We start from the raw sequence: 18,707 nt of genomic DNA, 5'->3' as shown, positions 1-18,707 counted from the left end.
AAAAAAAAAAAAAAAAGAAGTGGGTCCTAAGACAAGGAGACCTGGGAAAGAGACAGAGGTCTCAATACTTGAGGATATTTGTCTTGAAGAGTACAGGGGCATATGCTAAGTCAAAGGGGCTTAATGAGGCTCAGTACAGGGAATCAATAAGGGAGTGCAGGAACAGTGGCAGCTTCAAGAGGCTAATGAGGCCCAGAGACTGGGTGAGACACCATCCTCAAGCAGAGAATACCATCACTTAAGCTAGGATCAGGCCAGCTCTGAGGTTGGGAGGACCAGGGCTCACCCTCTCTCTCCTGGGTTAGCTCACAGTACAATCATGATGTCTCCTGGAAGGCAGGCAGGAGCACCGAAGGATGGCAGCCCCAACACACTTAGTGGCAGAGCCCGCGCCCAGATCTTGCCGCACCCTAACAGAGACCAGGGCCATGAAGACGGGTGGGGGAGAAACTGCTGCTTTCATCTGCAGTGGCGTTGTCCTGGTTAAACTTTGAAGAAATGATTACTAAACCCTCTTCTATTAAATGACTCCTAGTCACACTTTAATTCTATCCAGAGTGACTTCTCTCTCCACCCTCCTTGCTTCTCAAATTTGGTTTTTCCTGAGAGCCAGACTCTGCTGTGTTGCTGAGAGGTCCCCATGGCCTCCAGATTACCACAGAGGGTTCCAGGTCTCAGGGTGACAGCCAGCAGGCAGATACACAAGAGCCTTGATTGGCTGTGACTCAGCAACATGGCTGTGTGACATGCATATGAAGAGACTGGTGTGGTCAGAGCCAAGGGGGAAGCAGGCTCATCACACAGACCCAGTGATCGATCCTGGGCCAGCCTCTGTGAAGTGGAAGCTGCGTGGTGGTACCCAGGAGAAACCCATGGCCTTTCCTGAACTCCTGGACCGAGTGGGGGGGCTGGGCAGGTTCCAGCTCTTCCAGACGGTGGCTCTGGTGACCCCCATTCTGTGGGTCACCACCCAGAACATGCTGGAGAACTTCTCAGCCGCAGTTCCCCACCACCGCTGTTGGGTGCCTCTCCTGGACAACAGCACCTCCCAGGCGAGTATCCCTGGGGTCTTTGAACCCGATGTTCTTCTGGCCGTCTCCATCCCACCTGGTCCTGACCAGCAACCCCACCAGTGCCTCCGCTTCCGACAACCTCAATGGCAGCTTACAGAGTCCAACGCCACGGCCACCAACTGGAGTGACGCTGCCACTGAGCCATGCGAGGATGGCTGGGTTTACGACCACGGCACCTTCAGGTCCACAATCGTGACCACGGTAACAGCACCTGGGAGGCCAAAGTCACAGTCACAGAAAGGATGCACCTCCCAAGCCTCCTCACTCGGGAGCAACCATGTAGGCTTACAGGGGACTGGGCAGGGGGAGTCATCTGCAAACTCATAGTTAGTGGTTCATGCCTATGACCCCATCACTAAAGAGACAGGAGGATTCCTGTGAGTCTGAGGCCAACCTGGGCCACACAGTGAGGTATGTCCACACAGCCTGGCCTGGGGTACCATTCCTGTTTCTGTATCACCCGATGGCTTTACCCATAGTTGAACCTCTGCCATGACTCCAGGCCACCTAGACACAGGATTCTGTTGTCTGTCTCTGGGCAGCACAGAGGACCTGAACAAACATTGGCCTCTTATAAAAGATGTTGGCAGGCTGGGGAGATAAATCCACAAACTGTCTGTTGTTGAAGCATGAAGACTTGAGTTCAGCTCTCCAGCATTCGGGGGGGGGGGGAGTCAGGCTCAGTGGTGGTATGACTGTAATGCCAGCTCTGGAGAGGCAGAAACAAGGGGGCCCCTGGGGCTCAGCTCACTAGCTGGCTAGCCAGCCTAGCCAGTGAGCCCCAGGGTCACTGAGGGACCTCTTGACAAAAACAGTGTAGACAGCTCCAGAGATTGAACTCTGACCCTCACAAGCACTACACCATGCAAAGGCATGCACGCACACACACTCTCTTGCGCGCGCGCGCGCGCGCGCACACACACACACACACACACACACACACACACACACACACGCACACATACACGCATATGCACACACACGTGCGCGTGAAGACGAGGAGCCAGGTGGTGGCGATGTATGTTTAATCCCAGCACTCAGAAGGCAACGACAGGAGGATCTCTGAGTTTGAGGCCAGCCTGGTCTACAGAGTGATTTCTAAGACAGCCAGGCAGGGAAACTCTGTCTTGAGATGAAAAACCAAAAGAGAGGTGAGGGAGGGGAGGCCAGTGGAGAGGGCCAGCTGCCCCAGCAAGCAGGAAGGACCCTGCGTGAGGAGCAAGAGGAAGTAAGCCTCCAGCGAAGGGGAGGCTCCTCAGCTAAAGGCCAAGGCTCAAGAGGGAGCAGATGAAGCTGGAGGCTCTCCACCTTTGACGCAGTATAGGGCTGACAGGATACTCCTTAAGAAACCAAGCCACTAAGCCTGTGGGCACCCTCGTGGCCCCACACGGCCCAGGCCATGCCCCACCTGATCACAGCTCTGCCCCCTCTTTCCCTCCAGTGGGACCTGGTATGTGACTCCCAGGCTCTGAGACCCATGGCCCAGTCCATCTTCCTGGCTGGAATCCTGGTAGGAGCCGCAGTGTGTGGCCATGCCTCAGATAGGTGAGTGTTCCCCTCTGGGCCAGGCGGTCTCTACTGAGTGAACCCCACATCCTTTCCGAATCAGAAGTTCACCTACTTTCTCCAGGGTTGTGGGGGCCACTGCTTCTCTCTTAATAGTCATTCCTAAAATCCTCTCTGCCACACACTTGAGCCATTGCTCCGTGCCTCTGCTAAGGGGGAATTCACTTGCTAATGCTCCTCATGTCACATGGGTCATGTGACTTTCTACCTTCCTCCTCACTGGGGGCAGGGACAGGAGGGCTCTTGGTGGCCCAGATCTGTGTTGCTGGCCAATGGCATGTCTTCCTATGTGTACCACAGGTTTGGGCGCAGAAGGGTGCTGACCTGGAGCTATCTTCTGGTGTCCATGTCCGGCACAGCAGCTGCCTTCATGCCCACCTTCCCCCTCTACTGCCTGTTTCGTTTCCTGCTGGCCTCTGCAGTGGCAGGTGTCATGATGAACACAGCCAGTCTCTGTATGTCCCCTGATGGGTGCTGGGTCGGGAAGGCTGCATGCAGGACCCAGAATTGACCCCTTTCTTGCTCCTTGCAGTGATGGAGTGGACATCAGCCCAGGGTAGCCCTTTGGTGATGACCTTGAATGCCTTGGGCTTCAGCTTTGGGCAGGTCCTGACAGGTTCCGTGGCCTACGGTGTGCGCAGCTGGAGGATGCTACAGCTGGCTGTCTCTGCCCCCTTCTTCCTCTTCTTTGTTTATTCATGGTGGGTGCTGCAGCCCCCCTCCTTGAAAGAGGTTCTGCCCACTCTCGGGGATCAAGATGGAAAACTCCTTTTCCTGCCGACAAAGGGTCTAGGAGTTCTGGGGACCAGGGCCCTCAAGATGGTCACCACTGCTGCCCAAAGTCCAGGAGCCTCTGTTCCAACTTACCTGAAACAAGCCAGTTGCCATCTTTCTGTGGCCCAGCAGCAAACTAGGGCCACAGTCCATGTTCCCTCTCCCAGGAGGGGTCTAGCTTCAGCCCCTTTGACATGCTGCAGACCCCAGATCCCTGCTTTACCCTGTCTCATCCCACCCTTGCCCAACCTTCTCCCCCCCTGCCCCGCCCCCCAGCTTGATTCCTATCTCCAGCCTCAGATCTCCAACTACCTGCCTGACTCCTACCCCTAACTCCTTCACCTGCTTCCCAGGATGCCTTTCGCCCCTCCACTGTTTCCTTAGCCCAATAGGCCACTGAGAATCACCACTCTGTCTGCAATCTCATTCCCTTACCCTCCGCCGTCTTTCAAAATCAGAGGTGCTCAGCGTCCCAGGGGTATAAACAGATGGTTCCTCCCAGTGGCTGCTCAGAGGGGACAGTATGTCCTTCTGTAGGGGAGGAACTTTTATAAACATAGACCTGGATATAGTGTGTGGTGGCCACTACCAAAGGCTCAGAGGACTGAGCAGTTTAGTGCAGCAAGTGAGTTTGTGTGTCTCTGTGTATGTGTGAAAGAGAGAAAGAGAGGAGAGAGACAGAGACAGAGAGAGACAGGGAGACAGAGAGAGACAGACAGACAGACAGACAGAGAAAACAAAGACAGAGATAGAGACAGACAGACACACAGAGAGAAACAAAGAAAGAGACAGAGACAGAGAGAGACAGGGAGACAGAGAGAGACAGACAGACAGACAGACAGAGAAAACAAAGACAGAGATAGAGACAGACAGACACACAGAGAGAAACAAAGAAAGAGACAGAGACAGAGAGAGGTTTGACTCTGAGTCAGAGAAAAGCAAGTTGGTATGGAGCAACTATATCCTGAAACAGAACCAGCTGAGTTGGTTCCAGGGGAACAATCAGGTATCATGGGGTCAAAGGGTTCAAGGATCAGTGGCTGCCAGGGGTTCAGACAGAATGAGCTTGGTTATGTTACAGACACCAGGCCTAGCCTGAGACCAGGCAGGGCTGGTGAAGCTGTCTGTAGCAGGAAGACAATACAACTGTGGGGCAGGGCAGGAGGAAATGTATATGGCATCGAAAGACGCCATGATGGCGAGACACCCCCGCAGCCATTGTGGTCCTTACTGTACACAGGCCTGGCTCATGGGTAAGGCTGAGGAGAAGCCATAGGACAAGAAGTTGGAAAGGGACAACAGAATTCCTCCGTATCCGGCAGCCTGCCCAGGGATAGAGAATACTGGACTCCCCTCAACTCAGAGAGGAAGGAGGCTGGAGGACCACCTGCTGGTACAGGTGGTAACCCAGGTGCCCTGGATACACATGCCACTGTGGTCCCACTGTCCTTTATGGCCTCCACTGACTTTAGCAGCCTGAGACTGGAGCTTCCAATACCCCCTGAAACCACCCTTAGGCAGAAGACACAGAAGTACAAGGAGGGCGACCCAGGCCAGGCAATGGGGGCTGCAATCAGCGACCCCTCCCACATCCCTTCCCTTCAGGTGGCTGCCAGAATCGGCACGCTGGCTCATCACGGTGGGCAAGCTGGACCAGGGCCTGCAGGAACTACAAAGGGTAGCTGCTGTCAATAGGAGGAAGGCAGAGGGAGACACGTTGACCATGGAGGTAAGCCAGGGCTAGGCCTTCCCTCAACCCTGTCCCCTTAGATACTTTTTCTGGCTTTGTACAGGAGCTGCCTCGGAGGTCAAGTAAAAGCCCCTGGGGGTGGGTCTATGGGTACCTGGTGCTAACAGCCCCTACTCTTACAGGTGCTGCAGTCAGCTATGCAGGAGGAACCAAGTGGGGACAAAGCTGGTGCCAGTCTGAGCACTCTACTCCACACACCTGGGCTGCGCCAGCGAACCTTCATCTCCATGCTGTGCTGGTAGATGCCCTTCTACCTGAGGCTACCAGCTACAGGGAAGCCAGCCCCCAGCAGCCAAGGATGGGGCTGCAGCTAGGGATGACCTTGCTATCTATAGTCAGGCTCCAGGAAGAGACAAGCCAGGCCGGGTGGCTGGTGAACAAGATTACAGGCCCAGTACCTAGAAAGGATTGAATGAGATTCAGGACAGTGATGCTGGGAAAACTGGAAGGTGAATCAGGCACAATGCGACCCAGCAGACAGGCTGCTCCATCTTGTTTAGAGGCACTAAGGACACGCAGGCTATTGCCCAAGCCTGAAGCTTAGGCCACCCAACAAAGATCAAAGCCATGAAGACTCTGTAGCCAGGGTCAGTGGAAGCCAGAGCCAATGGGGTAGCATCCTGAATGGAGCGTCTGAGCAGAGAGAAATACCTGGTCTCCCATAGGCTGACCCTCAGAGGCCACCAGCCTCTCTCCCACAGTGCCTAAGGTGAGCCTGGAAAAGGCCAATGGGACAGACAGAAGAGCAGCTAGCCCAGGCTAATCCCTCCACCCTCACTCCTAGGTTTGCCTTTGGCTTCACCTTCTACGGCCTGGCCCTTGACCTGCAAGCCCTAGGAAGCAATATCTTCCTGCTCCAGGCACTCATCGGGATTGTGGACCTCCCGGTGAAGACAGGCAGCCTGCTGCTGATCAGCCGCTTGGGCCGGCGCCTCTGCCAGGTCAGCTTCCTGGTGCTGCCCGGACTGTGCATCCTGTCCAACATACTGGTGCCCCATGGTGAGCTGCCGCCTGGCTGTGGGTGAGCAGGAGGAGGCAAAAATGTGGTGTGCTAGCTGAGGCTCTCCTACCCTCCCTGGGGATGGGGGTGGGGTAGGGGTGGGGGTAGAGCCAGAATAGAGAGTGAGGGAAATGACAGAGAGAGGGTAGTGGACAGAGCAGTGAGGGGGTAATAGAATTTTAGGAGAGATCAGGAAAGCTGTAAGATTAACACAGAACTCACTAATAGATTAGGGTGGAAGAGAAAGAGCACAGGGACTCCCCGGATCTGGCTCTGAGGGACTGGGAGTGGATAGATTGGAGCCACAAGTTACTTACATAGGACACAGTGTAGCACTGGAGGGATGCTTCACAGACATTTGACAGACAGCCTATAGGACAGAGAATATTGGAGCCTACACTGCTGACTCCACTCCTGTTCACAGGGATGGGGGTCCTTCGCTCGTCCCTGGCTGTGCTGGGGCTGGGGTGCCTGGGGGGTGCCTTCACCTGCGTCACCATCTTCTCCAGTGAGCTCTTCCCCACTGTGATCAGGTGAGGCTGTCATGGGCTCAAGGAGAGCACTCTAGCCTAGAGGAGAGCTGCCCCCAGGTCCCCATGGGATTCCTGTATGGTCTCCACCCTGCCAGATTCATGGGGCCTCCCTCAACCTACTGGGGTCAAGACTGTAGAGAGCAGAATGTGACTCACATGCAATTGTGCTGCCACAGGATGACTGCAGTGGGCCTGGGCCAGGTGGCAGCCCGAGGGGGAGCCATGCTAGGGCCTTTGATACGGCTGTTGGGTGTCTATGGCTCCTGGATGCCCCTGCTGGTGTATGGAGTGGTGCCAGTGTTAAGTGGCCTAGCTGCACTGCTGCTGCCTGAGACCAAGAACTTGCCACTGCCTGACACCATCCAAGACATCCAGAAACAGTGAGTAGAGCCGCCTGCGGACCACCTTCTCACTCCCTCCCTCCCTCCACAAAAGCCCAAAACAGGCTGGGCATTCACCCTTCTCACGGAACAAAGGAGAAAGCAGAAGTCAAGGGAGGGCTAGCATGGACCAGAGTTACACCATACATCGGGAGAGTGGAGACCAGGGTAACAGATGGATTTTAACCCTCCGCCTCCATTCCACCATGTGGAGGAAAAAATGGCCCAGCCACCCCCAGGTCCACCTTAGAGAGAAGTGGAGGGAGAGAGGACACGTGAGCGAGCTGGTGTTTGTCATGGGGGTGATGGGTGTGGCTGGGAATTTCACAGGTGGCAGACTCTGCCACTAAAGTCACTGGGTGGCTGATATGGTTGGACAACCCACCCCACCCTGACATGCTCAGTAAGTTCAGACCTGAGCCCCAGGCAGGGTGCTCAGACCTGGGCATGGACACACAGGTCAAAAGTCAGGGGTCATTCTGCTCCTTAGAGTCACACATCTCTGTCTTTCCTGAACAGGTCAGTGAAGAAGGTAACACATGACACACCAGATGGCGCCATCCTGATGTCTACCCGGCTGTAGCTGCCTGGAGAAGGAACACAGCCACAACAATAAGAGGAGGATGATGAAGAGGAGGAGGAGGAGGAGGAGGAGGAGGAAGAAGAGGAAGAAAAGGAGAGAGAGGAGGAGGAGGAAAGGGCAGGGCTGGCGACGGCGGGTAAAGACATCTGCCTCTAGGCCTAAATGTCTGAAACTCACGTGACAACAGACTTCACAAAGTTGTCCTCTGAGCTCCGCATGGACACATGCCCGCCCCCGGTGATACACACAAATAAATAATTTTTAAAAGAATGAAAAGGAGGAAGAAGAAAGGGAGAACAAAAAGGTAGGACGGAGGATGAGAGGGAGCAGGGGGATGAAGTGGGGATGAGAGGGGAGCGGGAGGAGGAGAGGAGGAGATGGCTTCTTCCAGGTCCTGCAGAACAGCCACGGGAAGCAAAGAGCTCTATCCCTGTAATTCAGTCTGAAGGACAGAAGGCTGCCCAGACACCACCATTACCCTGACTTCCCCAGCAGCTGCACACCAGAGAGAGGTCAAGCCTAGGGGGCACCTTCTCGCTGCCCGCTACCCAGCCTACTGCGGGACTCGGAACTGAGCACCTCAGCACAGGCAAAGAAGCATTAGCATCTCAGGGTCATGAGGGCCTCGGTCAGCTGGCCTGGTCCCCTCCATCCTCTCCTCACTCCACATGCCCGTCCATGTCTGCCTGGGTCACCGTCCCACATGACACCCTCCTAGACCCTCCAGACCCACCTTCCAGGGTTCAGGGACAACCCATGACTCTGATGGCATTGTGAGCCATGGTTAGGGCCACATATCTGCCAGTCCTCACCCTCTGTCACACACACACCACATACACGTACACACATGTATACATACATGCACACACATACCATATGCATATACACACAAGCATCTACCTATGTGACTGCTCCTAGGCACCTCAGAGGAAGGCTGCAACACACACACCACATATACATACACGCACACACATACCACATCCATGTATACACAAGCATACACAGAATGTATACAGCTGCAGAGTCACATGTGTGCACTTGCACAAAAAGGGTGGGTACAAAACAGAAAACAGCCCTTGTCTTAGATGTTGGTCCTGCAGTCCTGCTCCTTGGCTGCAGCTCTTGAACCTCTGGGAGACTATGTCCTTTGGCTATGTGTACATGCACACAAGCACAACACACACACACACACATGCACGCGCACACACACTTCCTAGTGACGCTCCCTCAGACGAAAGGGTAGAGCTAAGATTATATTTACACTGCCTGCTGCCTCAGGACAAACTTGTTCTGCTGCTCTAGGCCCAGCTACATTTCTTGGGGGCAACAGGGTTCCTAGAAACTTCCAGGACACAGAGCTCAGTGGAGAGATGGATGCTTCTCTCTCCTATAGTATTCTTCTAAGTCAGAGACGTTCCTTCATCTGGATTCAGAACGGCCACCCCTGGCTATCCAGGTGGCTAAGAATTTTCAGGACAAAGGGTTCTGTCACTCTGGGAAGTGACAGCATCACTGTCTAGAGTCACTTGACAAAGCTCTGGGCTGTGGCCCACACCCATTTAGACACACCGTCTTTTTAATGCCTACTTTGGAGGTTTCTAACCTCAAAGCTGCTGAAATATCCTCACAGTGGAGGAGCCAAGAGACTCTTTCGGAAAGGTAAACCGAGTCAAAGCCACATCCAGAGCTCTTTAGAAAACAAAGCACTTGGGTGTCAGGTCTTGGCCTTCTGATGCAGAGAGGGAGATGGAGCCCCAGCTACAAGGCAACCAGGGTGATGAAGCCATCCTTTCAACTCCTAGAGTACATCCTGCCTCCGACAGGGTCACCATAACAAAGGCTGAAGTGAGAGTAAAGGCATTCCTTCCAGGCTTGTCCCCAAGGAACTGCTGCTGTCTGTTTTCTGTGACTAACAATGCAGGTGAGGACAGGGCTCTGAGCCTGGGCTTTGAGAAGAGAACAGTAACACAGGGCCCAGGAGTGAGTCCATGACCAGCTGGGGACAGGACACCCTGGGACAGCGCTGCCCCGGTCAAAGCCTCCCCAGACTCCCACGGGGGAGTCAGTGTGACCTCCCCAGGCTCCCAGACCAAATCTGCCCAGGGCTGGAAGCCAATGGGTTCAGAAGGCCAAGGAGAAGCCACACCCACAGAGAGCCAGCCACCCAGTGGTCAGCACTCCAGGGTGGTGGCGTGCTACAGAGCTGCGAAGCAGAGCCAAGAGGTGCAGGCAAAGTCACAGGACAGAGGAACAAGTCCTCAGAGGGGCTCGGCCACTGCTACACGTGAGGCCCTGAACTAGCCACTGCCAGCCACCTTGGCCACCAGGAAAGACTACTCCCCTCCAAATACTGGACAAGATGTCAGCCATCTGGTAGGACATGAGTGACCGGTGCAGAGCCTCAGAAAAGAGGGCAACATGATGCCATCGGGAAGCTGAGGTCATGGAACCCCAGCCAGATGCCAATCTCCCTCCCTCCCACACAAGCTGAGCCTGTCTCCCACCCTCAGCCCACCCAGCAAACACTTGCAAGCCAGACGTACAACAGTTGTCCAAGAGCCCAATGTTGTATTCAACTCAAAAGTCAGAGGGCTGGTTCAGGGAAACGGCTCAGTGATGGCGCAGCGGGCAAGGCCATTTGTCATCAAGACTGAAACTTCAATCTCACCCTCAGGTCCCACGTAGTGGAAGCCGAGAACTGATCCCTCTAAGATGTCCTCTAACGGTACACACATCTTCACACACTTAGTATTTAGAGGAAATTTAGCAACTGTCAGGTGCACCCACTGAGAGCACCGACCCCGAACAAACTACACAGGACTGGTGGAATTTGGAAAGTTTTTGTTTTCTTTTTCCCACACATTTCCGGGTTTGGGGTGTTTTCCAAGACTCAGACACATTTGTTAACAAAGAGAAAAAAAACTGGGGGAGCAGGGAGCCCATGGGCGGAGAAGTGACCCCCAGCCATCCGCAGACACAGCCTCACTCCCGCCATCCCCTGCACCTGCAGCTAGCTGGTGCCACAGACGCAGCTCTGGTACCTCGATTATTTGTTTTTAATATATATCTGCATTTGCCTTTCCCCTCCCCCCGCCCCCCCACCCGCTCCTCCAGCGGCTTCGGCTTCCCAGCAATGCACGTTGCCCGGCAGCAGCGACACACACAAAAGGCCTTGGCCAGGTCCAGGCCCAATCCCTGGGCAGCCCCAGGCAGGAGTTTCTCCTCGTGAGGGGACTTGGGGCACTAGGAGAATGAACCCTACTGCCCGGCCCCAGCCACCCAATCTGGGTCGCTCTGGGTCCACCCGCCCACCCTTCTTCTCCCAGAGACTCTGGAAACCCAAAGGAAGGGAAGCAGAGAAAAGAGAATTTTAAAAAGAAAGGAAAGGAAAGGAAAAGAAAAGAAGAGAAAAGAAAAGGAGTCGGGCGGAGGAGGGTAGGGACAAGAGACAGCAAGCCTGAACCGGGACAGGAGGGCTGTGAAGAAGGAAGGCGAGAGGAAGAAAATCGAGGGAAATAAACGAACGGCGCAGTGGACACTTTACAAAACCCCAGCCTTCCTTCCCGCCCAGCCCCACCAAAATAAAACTACCCCCCTTAAAAAAATAAATCAACCCAGGGCTGTGAGCACGTGCCCTGCCTGACAGGCGCAGAGCGGAGGACAGCCAGCCCCAGAGCTGACAGTGCGGCGCCGAGGGCAGCGGGAGGGAAGGGGATGAGCACGTAGTAGTTATACTCCTTTTCTTTTTCTTTCTTTTTTCTTTTTTTTTCTTTTTTTGCGTTTCCTCTTCGTGGGAGAAGCCTGAGGCAGCCGGGGAGAGGGTCCCCAGATCCCCCTGCAGGGAGAGGGCCGCACCCTCCTCCCTCCTGGGAGGAGCAGCTGGCAGTGGGGGGCCTGGACAGGGTGCTCAGACGTAGTACTCTTTGTCTTTGTTCTTCTTGGCCTTGCTTGGCGTCTTGGGGGCAGCAGGGGCCTTCTCTTTCACCACCGCCCCATTGCTCTGGGCCGAGTTACTGATGTAATTCCGGCTCTGGTCCACCTGGTAGGAGCCCTCGTCGCGGTTGCGGTACTTGTACATGGCGTAGAGGAGGATGAGGATGCAGAGCGCCGCGGCCGCCACGATGCCCACCACCATGCCCGTGGTGCTGCTGGATTCGCGGATCACCTCCACTGCACCCGGCGGGCCGCGCTCCCCCGGACCCGTGGGGTTGGCTGTGGGCAGACGGGGGAAACCGGGGGCTGAGGTCACGCCGGGGCGCAGGGGAGGCGGCCGCCGCGGCTCGAAGGCCGTGGGGACCCCAGGCCCCAGCGGTGGGTTCTCCAGCAGCGGCTGCAATGGGTCTCGGTGGTTCATTTTGCCCGCGGGCAGGTTGGGGGCTGGGGCGGAGGGCGCAAATAGCACCCCGGGGGCGCCCGTGGCCCCATCTGTCCTGAGGTTGGGTCGGGGCTTGCGGGGCGACAGGAGGGTGGTGCGGTCCGTGACCAAGGGGAAAGTGGTGTAAAAGTCCTCGTCGTCCGTGGGGGGGAGGCTGGAGTCAAAGACCTCCCCGGAGGCGAAGCCCGAGGCTTCCACGGGCTCCTCGCAGTCGCTGTCGTCGCGCTCGGCCTGACACGGGCCCCCCGAGGACGGGCGGCGCGCGGCGGGCGGAGGCAGGGTGTCTTGGGTGGCACCCACGCCCGTGAGAAAGGGGTAGAAGGTGGGGGGCGGGGGCACGAAGGGGGATCGGGTGGCCACGGGAGGGGGGTCTAAGGAGTCCTCCGTGATAATGGGCAATATTAACTCTCCTCCTAGGAAAAGAAAGAGAAGAGAGAAGAGAGGGCGTCAGCGAGGGCCGGGGCGCGGGCGGCCGGCACAGAGAGAGAAACAACAGCCTCACACCCAAATCGGTTCAATTGGCTTTGGCGGAGACTACGCGGGCCGGGCCCGCCCGCCAGCCGGCCAGCGCCTGCGCTTTAAGCGGGCTGCGGCTCGGATGCCCTGGGCACCCCACGCGCGGGCTCTGTGACTCTGGGTTTTGGTCTTTTTGTTTCGTCTTAAGAAACCAAACGGAACAGAAAGGAAAGGAAATTGAAAAGAAACGGAATTTTTTTTCTACTGGTTTAAGGCTTTAAAAACATACAACAGCAGCATTTAAACAAACCTAACAACAATATCTTTTAGGGTTTTTTATATATATTTCTTTTTGCTTTTTTTTTTTTTGCTTTTGTTTTTAAAAAAGAAGATAGCATACCACGGAATTCAGGCAACTTACATCAACAAATAGGCCGTGTGATTTTAGCATGAAGAAAAAAATTACAAACAGAGCTGTGTAAGCGGGTTCTCCCGAAAAAAAATAAGAAAAAACAACTTTTCCGTACAACGTTTTCTGTCTATCTGTTTGGCATCTCCCTCCCTGATTTACTCCCTGGACAGCCTGCTTCCTCCAGAAAGGTCACTCTCCTCCCTCTCTTCCCCCTCACTGAACACCAGACTGAAATTTGCACAGTGCGTGCGGGTTAGGTCTGGGGAGTGGCACCATTCTGTGACATCGTGGGAATAGGAAGGGTCGGTGGAGAGGCCACGGAAAGGAGAGAGGATGGCATGTCTATGTGAGTGTGAACTCTGGGGGATGGGGGGCTGGCCATGGAAAGGACCTGGGGGCTAATTTCAGAGGGCCATCGGAGGAAACTTTAAACGGGAATGCTAGTGTGGAACAGTGGGCAGGGAGGATCAGACACACTGGAGCTGGGTTTGTCCCTTAGGATTCTGGGAGGTGGGGAAAAGTTCAGAAGATGCAAGGAGGTAGGGAGGATTGGGAATGAGTGCGGGAGGACTGAGAGTGAGTGAGGGTGGAGGTCATATGATTACTGAGCTAAATCTAACTCTCCACTTTTTTCACCCTCCACCTCTGACCCCCACTGACTTCCCCCCACCCCCTCCCCAGAACCCCCATGGACCGCCAGAACCTGGCCAGGTTATGACTGCTTCTGGCCCTCTTATTATTGTTAAAACAATAATAAAATAACGGAAAGAAGGAGAAAGCAAAAAAAGAAAAGAAAGCACATACACAGCCATCCGGGAGGGACGCGCTAGCTAAAACAGGGCCCAGGATAACTAATTGGGAAGGCCTGTGATAGGGACTGGGTATTGTCTTCTCTTTTAGTCTAATAACTCAAGTACCCTGGCGCAGAAACTGCAATTCCCATCAGCTTCCTGTGGGCGGGAACTACAGGTCCCATTAGGCCTTCAGGGGGCATGAACTACACCTCCCATCTATCTGTGGGTCAACAACTACAACTCCCATCAGCCTCCTGGGCCTCTTCACTAACCAAAGCACTGCAAGCCTCTGACCTCCGGTAGATAGAAGCTGAATAAGCAGTCTCCAGGCTGGAAGGAGGGCTCAAACTCTGGCTTTGGAGGTTGCCTCTGGTCCTTTTGGCTATGGAGTTGAAAATTTCCTCTCCGGCTCTACCTCCAGCACAGTCTACGCCCAATCCCTACCTGAGCACTTCTCTTGGTGTCGGCACCCACAGTCTTCCACCCCTCTCTCTTAATCATCCCAGGGCTTCCATTAGCAGATCCAGCAGCCAGGCCAAGTCTCACATCCAGAGCCTTCTCTGCTCTGCCTACCCCCGCCTTCTTGGTGGCTTAACTTCTCACACACCTTCAGCAGCTCCATCCATCTCACGGAGGCCACAGCAGACCCTTGCCGCTGAAGGAGGAAGAGCCTTACCAAGCGTCTCAGGCGTACTTCCCCTCAGGTTCCCTTACGCCGCCGCAAAGTTTACAGCCTAAGAGTGCCTAGCCCTCCACGGACTTAGCCATGTGAAATGTTGACCCAAGAGCGGATTGCCCAGTTCCACTGATGCAAGTCAAGACCTCATGGATGCTGGGCAAAGCACTCTGGCTCTCCCACTGATAGATCCCAACCCTCGACCCCAGCTTCTAGGAGATGAGGATACTGGGGCCTAGAGAGGGCAGAACTTCCAAGGGAGGTGAATAGATGAACTGGCCAGTCCCTTCGGTGGCTCCCTGAAGCCAGCAAAGGGGTCAGGAACGCCTGGGCCACCACCCTCATGCCTCTAGGAGGCTGGCAGGCTGCTCACTCACCTGAGAAGCCAACCTGGAGGCTCCATGTGTATCGACTGAATTGCTGTGTGACTACAGACATGTCCACCTCTATAAATCTAGAATGTTCCCATGCATGGGGGCACATGCTTGTGATTCCAGCACTCAGGAGGTGGAGGCAGGAAGATCAGTTCAAAGTCATCTTCAGCTACATAGCAAGTTCTGGCCGGCTTAGGGTATGTGAGACTCCGTCTCAAATAACCAAAATAAATAAACTAAGGAAGTGAGCTTCATTCCCATCCACTGGCCCGGCCTGGCTCGCACCCTCTGCCAGCTCTGCCTTCCACCTTTTCCATCACAGACCGAGTCACTACTGAGAACTCCAGCGTCAAAGCTGAACCTAACCCAGCCTATGATCTGCAACCAGCTGGCCATCACCAGAGTCCCATGCTTGGGACATGTCCTTCCCTAAAGTGCCTGTCCTCAGACTGACCAAAGCCTGGCCGGGTGGCCTCTCTAGTCTATGTGGTAACACGGTGCTTTTTCTACTCCCATTTCCAATGTCCTCATCCCTGCGCAGTGCAAACCACACAGGAAAGCTTGGGGCCCGTCCAATAGTAACAGCGTGGGCCTAATCATAGCAGGAGCTCCTTCCCTGCATGACTGCTGAGCTCATCTAGGTCCTCTCTGCCCACCCACACTACCTCTTGTCTCCTGACCTTTGCCCTCTATTCCGAACAGGCTCCCTGTGGCTAGCCCACACACACTCAGGTGCCAGCCAATAATACCTCATCTTCCCGACTGACCCCAGAAGATGCCCTCTGCTCCTGGTGCCTCTGACGCCGTCTTCCTACTCTTGGAGGCTCAAGTTTGACTCACTGCCAGGGAAGGGCCACAGGCATGAGTCCCATCTGTCGATCTTACGAGCAGCCAGTAGCAGGCCTGGCATGGGGCTCTTCAAGGGGAAGTGAATGGCAAGCCCCTAAGCACTCTCTCTGAGGTAGGCCGGATCCGTGGGGAAGCACAGAGCACCTCTTACAGGCTGAGTTTACACAGCTTTGCCCCACCTTCTTGGGCAACAGGCACTGAAGAGAGCTATGCCTGGCAGTCTTTTCCTCCATGTCCTCAGGCCTGCCTTCTACCCTCTAAAAGCCCTGCCACCTTTTGCATCTTAGACTGAGCTACCAGTGCCCTCAGGAACTCCAGGGTCAATAACCTGGCTTATGATCTCCAACCAGCTGGCCATCACTAGGGACATGGCACAGTGTTGTTAGTACAGCTCATCAGAAAGACCAGGGCACAGATCTTGGCTCTTCACCAGCCTGTTCCCTCCAGCTGGGTGAGGGCAGATGGTGGACTCAGGTCTGGACCACACAGATCCTGCCCCGCCCTGCAGCTCCTACCATTTGCACTAGTCCTTGGGACACACGGATTGTTGTAGATCACCATCACAGCCTGTCCTGGCTCCCTTTTCAGATCTCAGCCAGATCCCTTCAGTCCTCATTCCCTGGAAGGCTCTCCCAGCTTGTGTCTATCCATGGTTGGTGGCCATATCTCCCATGATTCCACCAATGCGCTTTTTGCATAGCAGCATCTTTCTCTGATACTACTTCCTCTGTGTGCCCGATATCCGCACATAAACCTCTCCCAAAGTGATAGACCTCGGAGAATCTCACATGGCTTGCCTGAATGACCTTGGCCTGGACTATGGGGCACTGGAGTCATCAATGTATGAGCTTCCCTGGGGCACTGGCCTAAGAAGGATCTAGAAAACTCTACTGGGAGGGAGTCAGCAAGGCCTGAGCAAGGGAGGCTGCTCAGAGGCTTCAGGCTGCCTCAGAGGCTTCAGGCAAGGATGGTCCCACTGCTGGCTCTCCCACTAGGCTTTTGAGTAGGGGGGACACTCAAGGTGACTCATGATGTTGGGGGATCTGTGATCAGCTCTGCATCACTGGGAGACAAATGGGAGACTGTGGCCCCTGAAGCCATCAGACTCTGACAAGGACCCCAGGCAGCCTTCAGCCCTTCTCTCTCACATCTGGCAACTGCAGTAGTAGCAAATTATAGGTGCATGCTTTTCAGAGCAAGAGCCCACCCGCCCTCTGCTCTTCCTATCCTAAGGAAATAGAACACTTCAACGTACATTGGGTCCACTTGCTAGAGAATTCCATTCCACCAGCCATTCCCAGACGGCTCTTCAGCTCAACTCTTCCCTGTCTGGGGTGTGCACACAAAGCAAGCTGGGCCCTTTCAACCTTCAAGGAACCTTGATCAGAAACATATCCACGAAGCTCTGTGCAGTGGTTCATACCTGTCCAATCCATTCCTCAGGAGGCTGAGGCAGGGGCATCACCATGAATCCATGAGTTTGGCGTCAGCTTGGGCTACAGTGTCTGACCCTGTCTAAAACAAAAAGTCTACCTATGAACCCTAACTTCTATCCAGTCAGAACATGTCTACCCCACAGCAGAGTCTGAAACTGAGGTTCTCGGTGACCTAAGCAAGCTAAGCCTCCTGATGGCATAGAGCCGTCCACCAGTGCCGAGGGCCCTACCCAAGCTGGGAGGGTAAGAACCTTAGCATTTCAGTGGATTAGAGGGAAAGGCAGCTCTTATACCTGAAAACAGCCCTGTAGGTCATGACTTACCAAGCCACTTGCCTACAGTATTGATAAGAACAGCCCAACTCGGGCCCAGGATGCACTGCTAAGCAAACAGAACCCTGGCTAGATTCCATCCCTACTCACCTGCTGGAGCAGAGAAGTATGCCGCTGTGGGCTGTAGCCTGAAGGATGTATCCCTCCGCACCTGTAACACCAGCTTGGCAAGGGCGGAGGCCAGAGTGCTTGCATAGTCAGAGACAGTGAGCTACTCAATAGGAGGGATGTGCGCACATGTGTACGAGCAAGCACACTCAGATGCAGACCCCCTAGGAAGGTTTGTGTTTCTATATCCATGAGCATAAATTCCTAAGCACAGCAGCCTTCATGGATCTGAGATGCCTGTGTCAGTGAGTGTGAACAGATGTGTCCATGTGAATGTGTCTCTCACGTCTGCTGCCCATGAATCTGAGGCATGTACTACAAAGGACATGTAGTGTGAATGTGTCCTTCAGAATATGCAGGTAAAAACACCCTGGCTCTGAGCATAAGCCATATATATGGTTTTTCGAGACAGGGTTTCTCTGTGTAGCCCTGGCTGTCCTGGAACTCACTTTGTAGACCAGGCTGGCCTCAAATTCAGAAATCTGCCTGCCTCTGCCTCCTAAGTGCTGGGATTAAAGGCGTGCGCCACCACCACCCAGCCCATAAGGTGTATATTACCCTATAAAATAAATACATTCATCCTGAACCTTGCATCTAGACTACATTTCCCAGCATCCCTAGCAACTGAGTATGGCTCGATTGATGAGTGTTAGGCCCTGTTGGGTTCTTTGTCCCTAACAGCCTCCAGTTCTCCATCAATGACCTTGGACATGCTGTGTTAAAAAATGGAGGTGCCACAGATGGAGGGAGGGTGGATTACAAGCATGCCCTCTGGGCAGAGCCCAGGAAGTGGCCATCTGAGTGAGAAAGTTCTCTTGCCTTAACCACTAAGATTCAGGGCTCATCTGCTACAGAGATGAGTGTTATCTTATACAGGCTTTGGCCCCTACAGTGGATGCTGTGATGACGAAACACCAGAGCATTCAAGTGACAATCCGGAGAAAGGATGGGAGGTAGAAACACTTGGTACGAACACTGCCTGCGCCAACCTGCTGAGGCAGAGGTGCTGAGGGAAAGTGTGGGGACAGGGGACAGGGGACAGGACTGCCAGCTCTTACTTTCTGCTTTTAGCAACTTGTTACAACTTAAACTTAAGCTAGGGTTGGCTGTCTTGCAGGCAGGGAGATGAGGAGGCAGGTGTAACTCCTGCAGGAGTCAGAAGAGGCACTGCTCTCAGATGCCACACGCCACAGGGGGTAAAGGGCACAAGGGTCAATGACAGAGACCTCAACTGAC

At 54.5% G+C, this 18,707-nt stretch overlaps 2 protein-coding genes and 1 long non-coding RNA gene across 27 annotated transcripts in view; 2 read left to right on the top strand and 1 right to left on the bottom strand.

Annotated features, from left to right (window-relative positions):
• The first annotated feature begins 552 nt into the window (after positions 1-552).
• Positions 553-7,929, top strand: LOC110285925 (solute carrier family 22 member 12). 2 transcript variants are annotated; one of them, XM_021152402.2, is made up of 10 exons: positions 553-1,274; positions 2,515-2,618; positions 2,940-3,094; positions 3,172-3,340; positions 5,019-5,142; positions 5,286-5,401; positions 5,948-6,162; positions 6,588-6,696; positions 6,873-7,076; positions 7,596-7,929. In XM_021152402.2, exons 1-10 carry the CDS (start codon positions 747-749, stop codon positions 7,657-7,659), a joined length of 1,788 nt encoding a protein of 595 aa, XP_021008061.1. In that variant the 5' UTR covers positions 553-746; the 3' UTR covers positions 7,660-7,929. The 2 variants fall into 2 exon arrangements, with proteins under 2 accessions (XP_021008061.1, XP_029328183.1); XM_029472323.1 differs by having other exon boundaries at positions 570-1,352.
• Positions 7,930-10,480: 2,551 nt separating this feature from the next.
• Nrxn2 (neurexin 2) overlaps positions 10,481-18,707 on the bottom strand; it is a 118,451-nt gene continuing 110,224 nt past the window's right edge. For 14 of the 24 annotated variants that reach the window (XM_029472642.1, XM_021151514.2, XM_029472631.1 and 11 more), the window contains one exon: positions 10,777-12,447. In XM_029472642.1, the coding sequence (XP_029328502.1) occupies positions 11,567-12,447 (881 nt within the window). In that variant the 3' untranslated portion in view covers positions 10,777-11,566. Of the gene's footprint in view, positions 12,448-18,707 lie in introns of all 24 variants that reach the window. The other 10 variants (XM_029472646.1, XM_029472647.1, XM_029472650.1 and 7 more) reach the window with 4 other exon arrangements.
• Positions 11,893-13,016, top strand: LOC115029987. Its single transcript, XR_003835572.1, has 2 exons — positions 11,893-11,970; positions 12,452-13,016. It is a non-coding gene; the product is annotated as an uncharacterized LOC115029987 (long non-coding RNA).

The sequence above is a fragment of the Mus caroli genome, chromosome 19 (assembly GCF_900094665.2).
Source record: "Mus caroli chromosome 19, CAROLI_EIJ_v1.1, whole genome shotgun sequence".
NCBI classification, from domain to species: Eukaryota; Metazoa; Chordata; class Mammalia; order Rodentia; family Muridae; genus Mus; species Mus caroli.
This window is presented reverse-complemented; position numbering and strand designations above follow the sequence as displayed.

What these genes read in the sequence shown, in the direction of transcription:
- LOC110285925 (XM_029472323.1), top strand. Translation starts at nt 747, where the DNA reads ATGCATATGAAGAGACTGGTGTGGTCAGAGCCAAGGGGGAAGCAGGCT. An exon ending in TTCATCTCCATGCTGTGCTG is followed by an intron (nt 5,402 to 5,947) that starts GTAGATGCCCTT and finishes CCTCACTCCTAG; the next exon opens with GTTTGCCTTTGGCTTCACCT. An exon ending in CTCTTCCCCACTGTGATCAG is followed by an intron (nt 6,697 to 6,872) that starts GTGAGGCTGTCA and finishes GTGCTGCCACAG; the next exon opens with GATGACTGCAGTGGGCCTGG.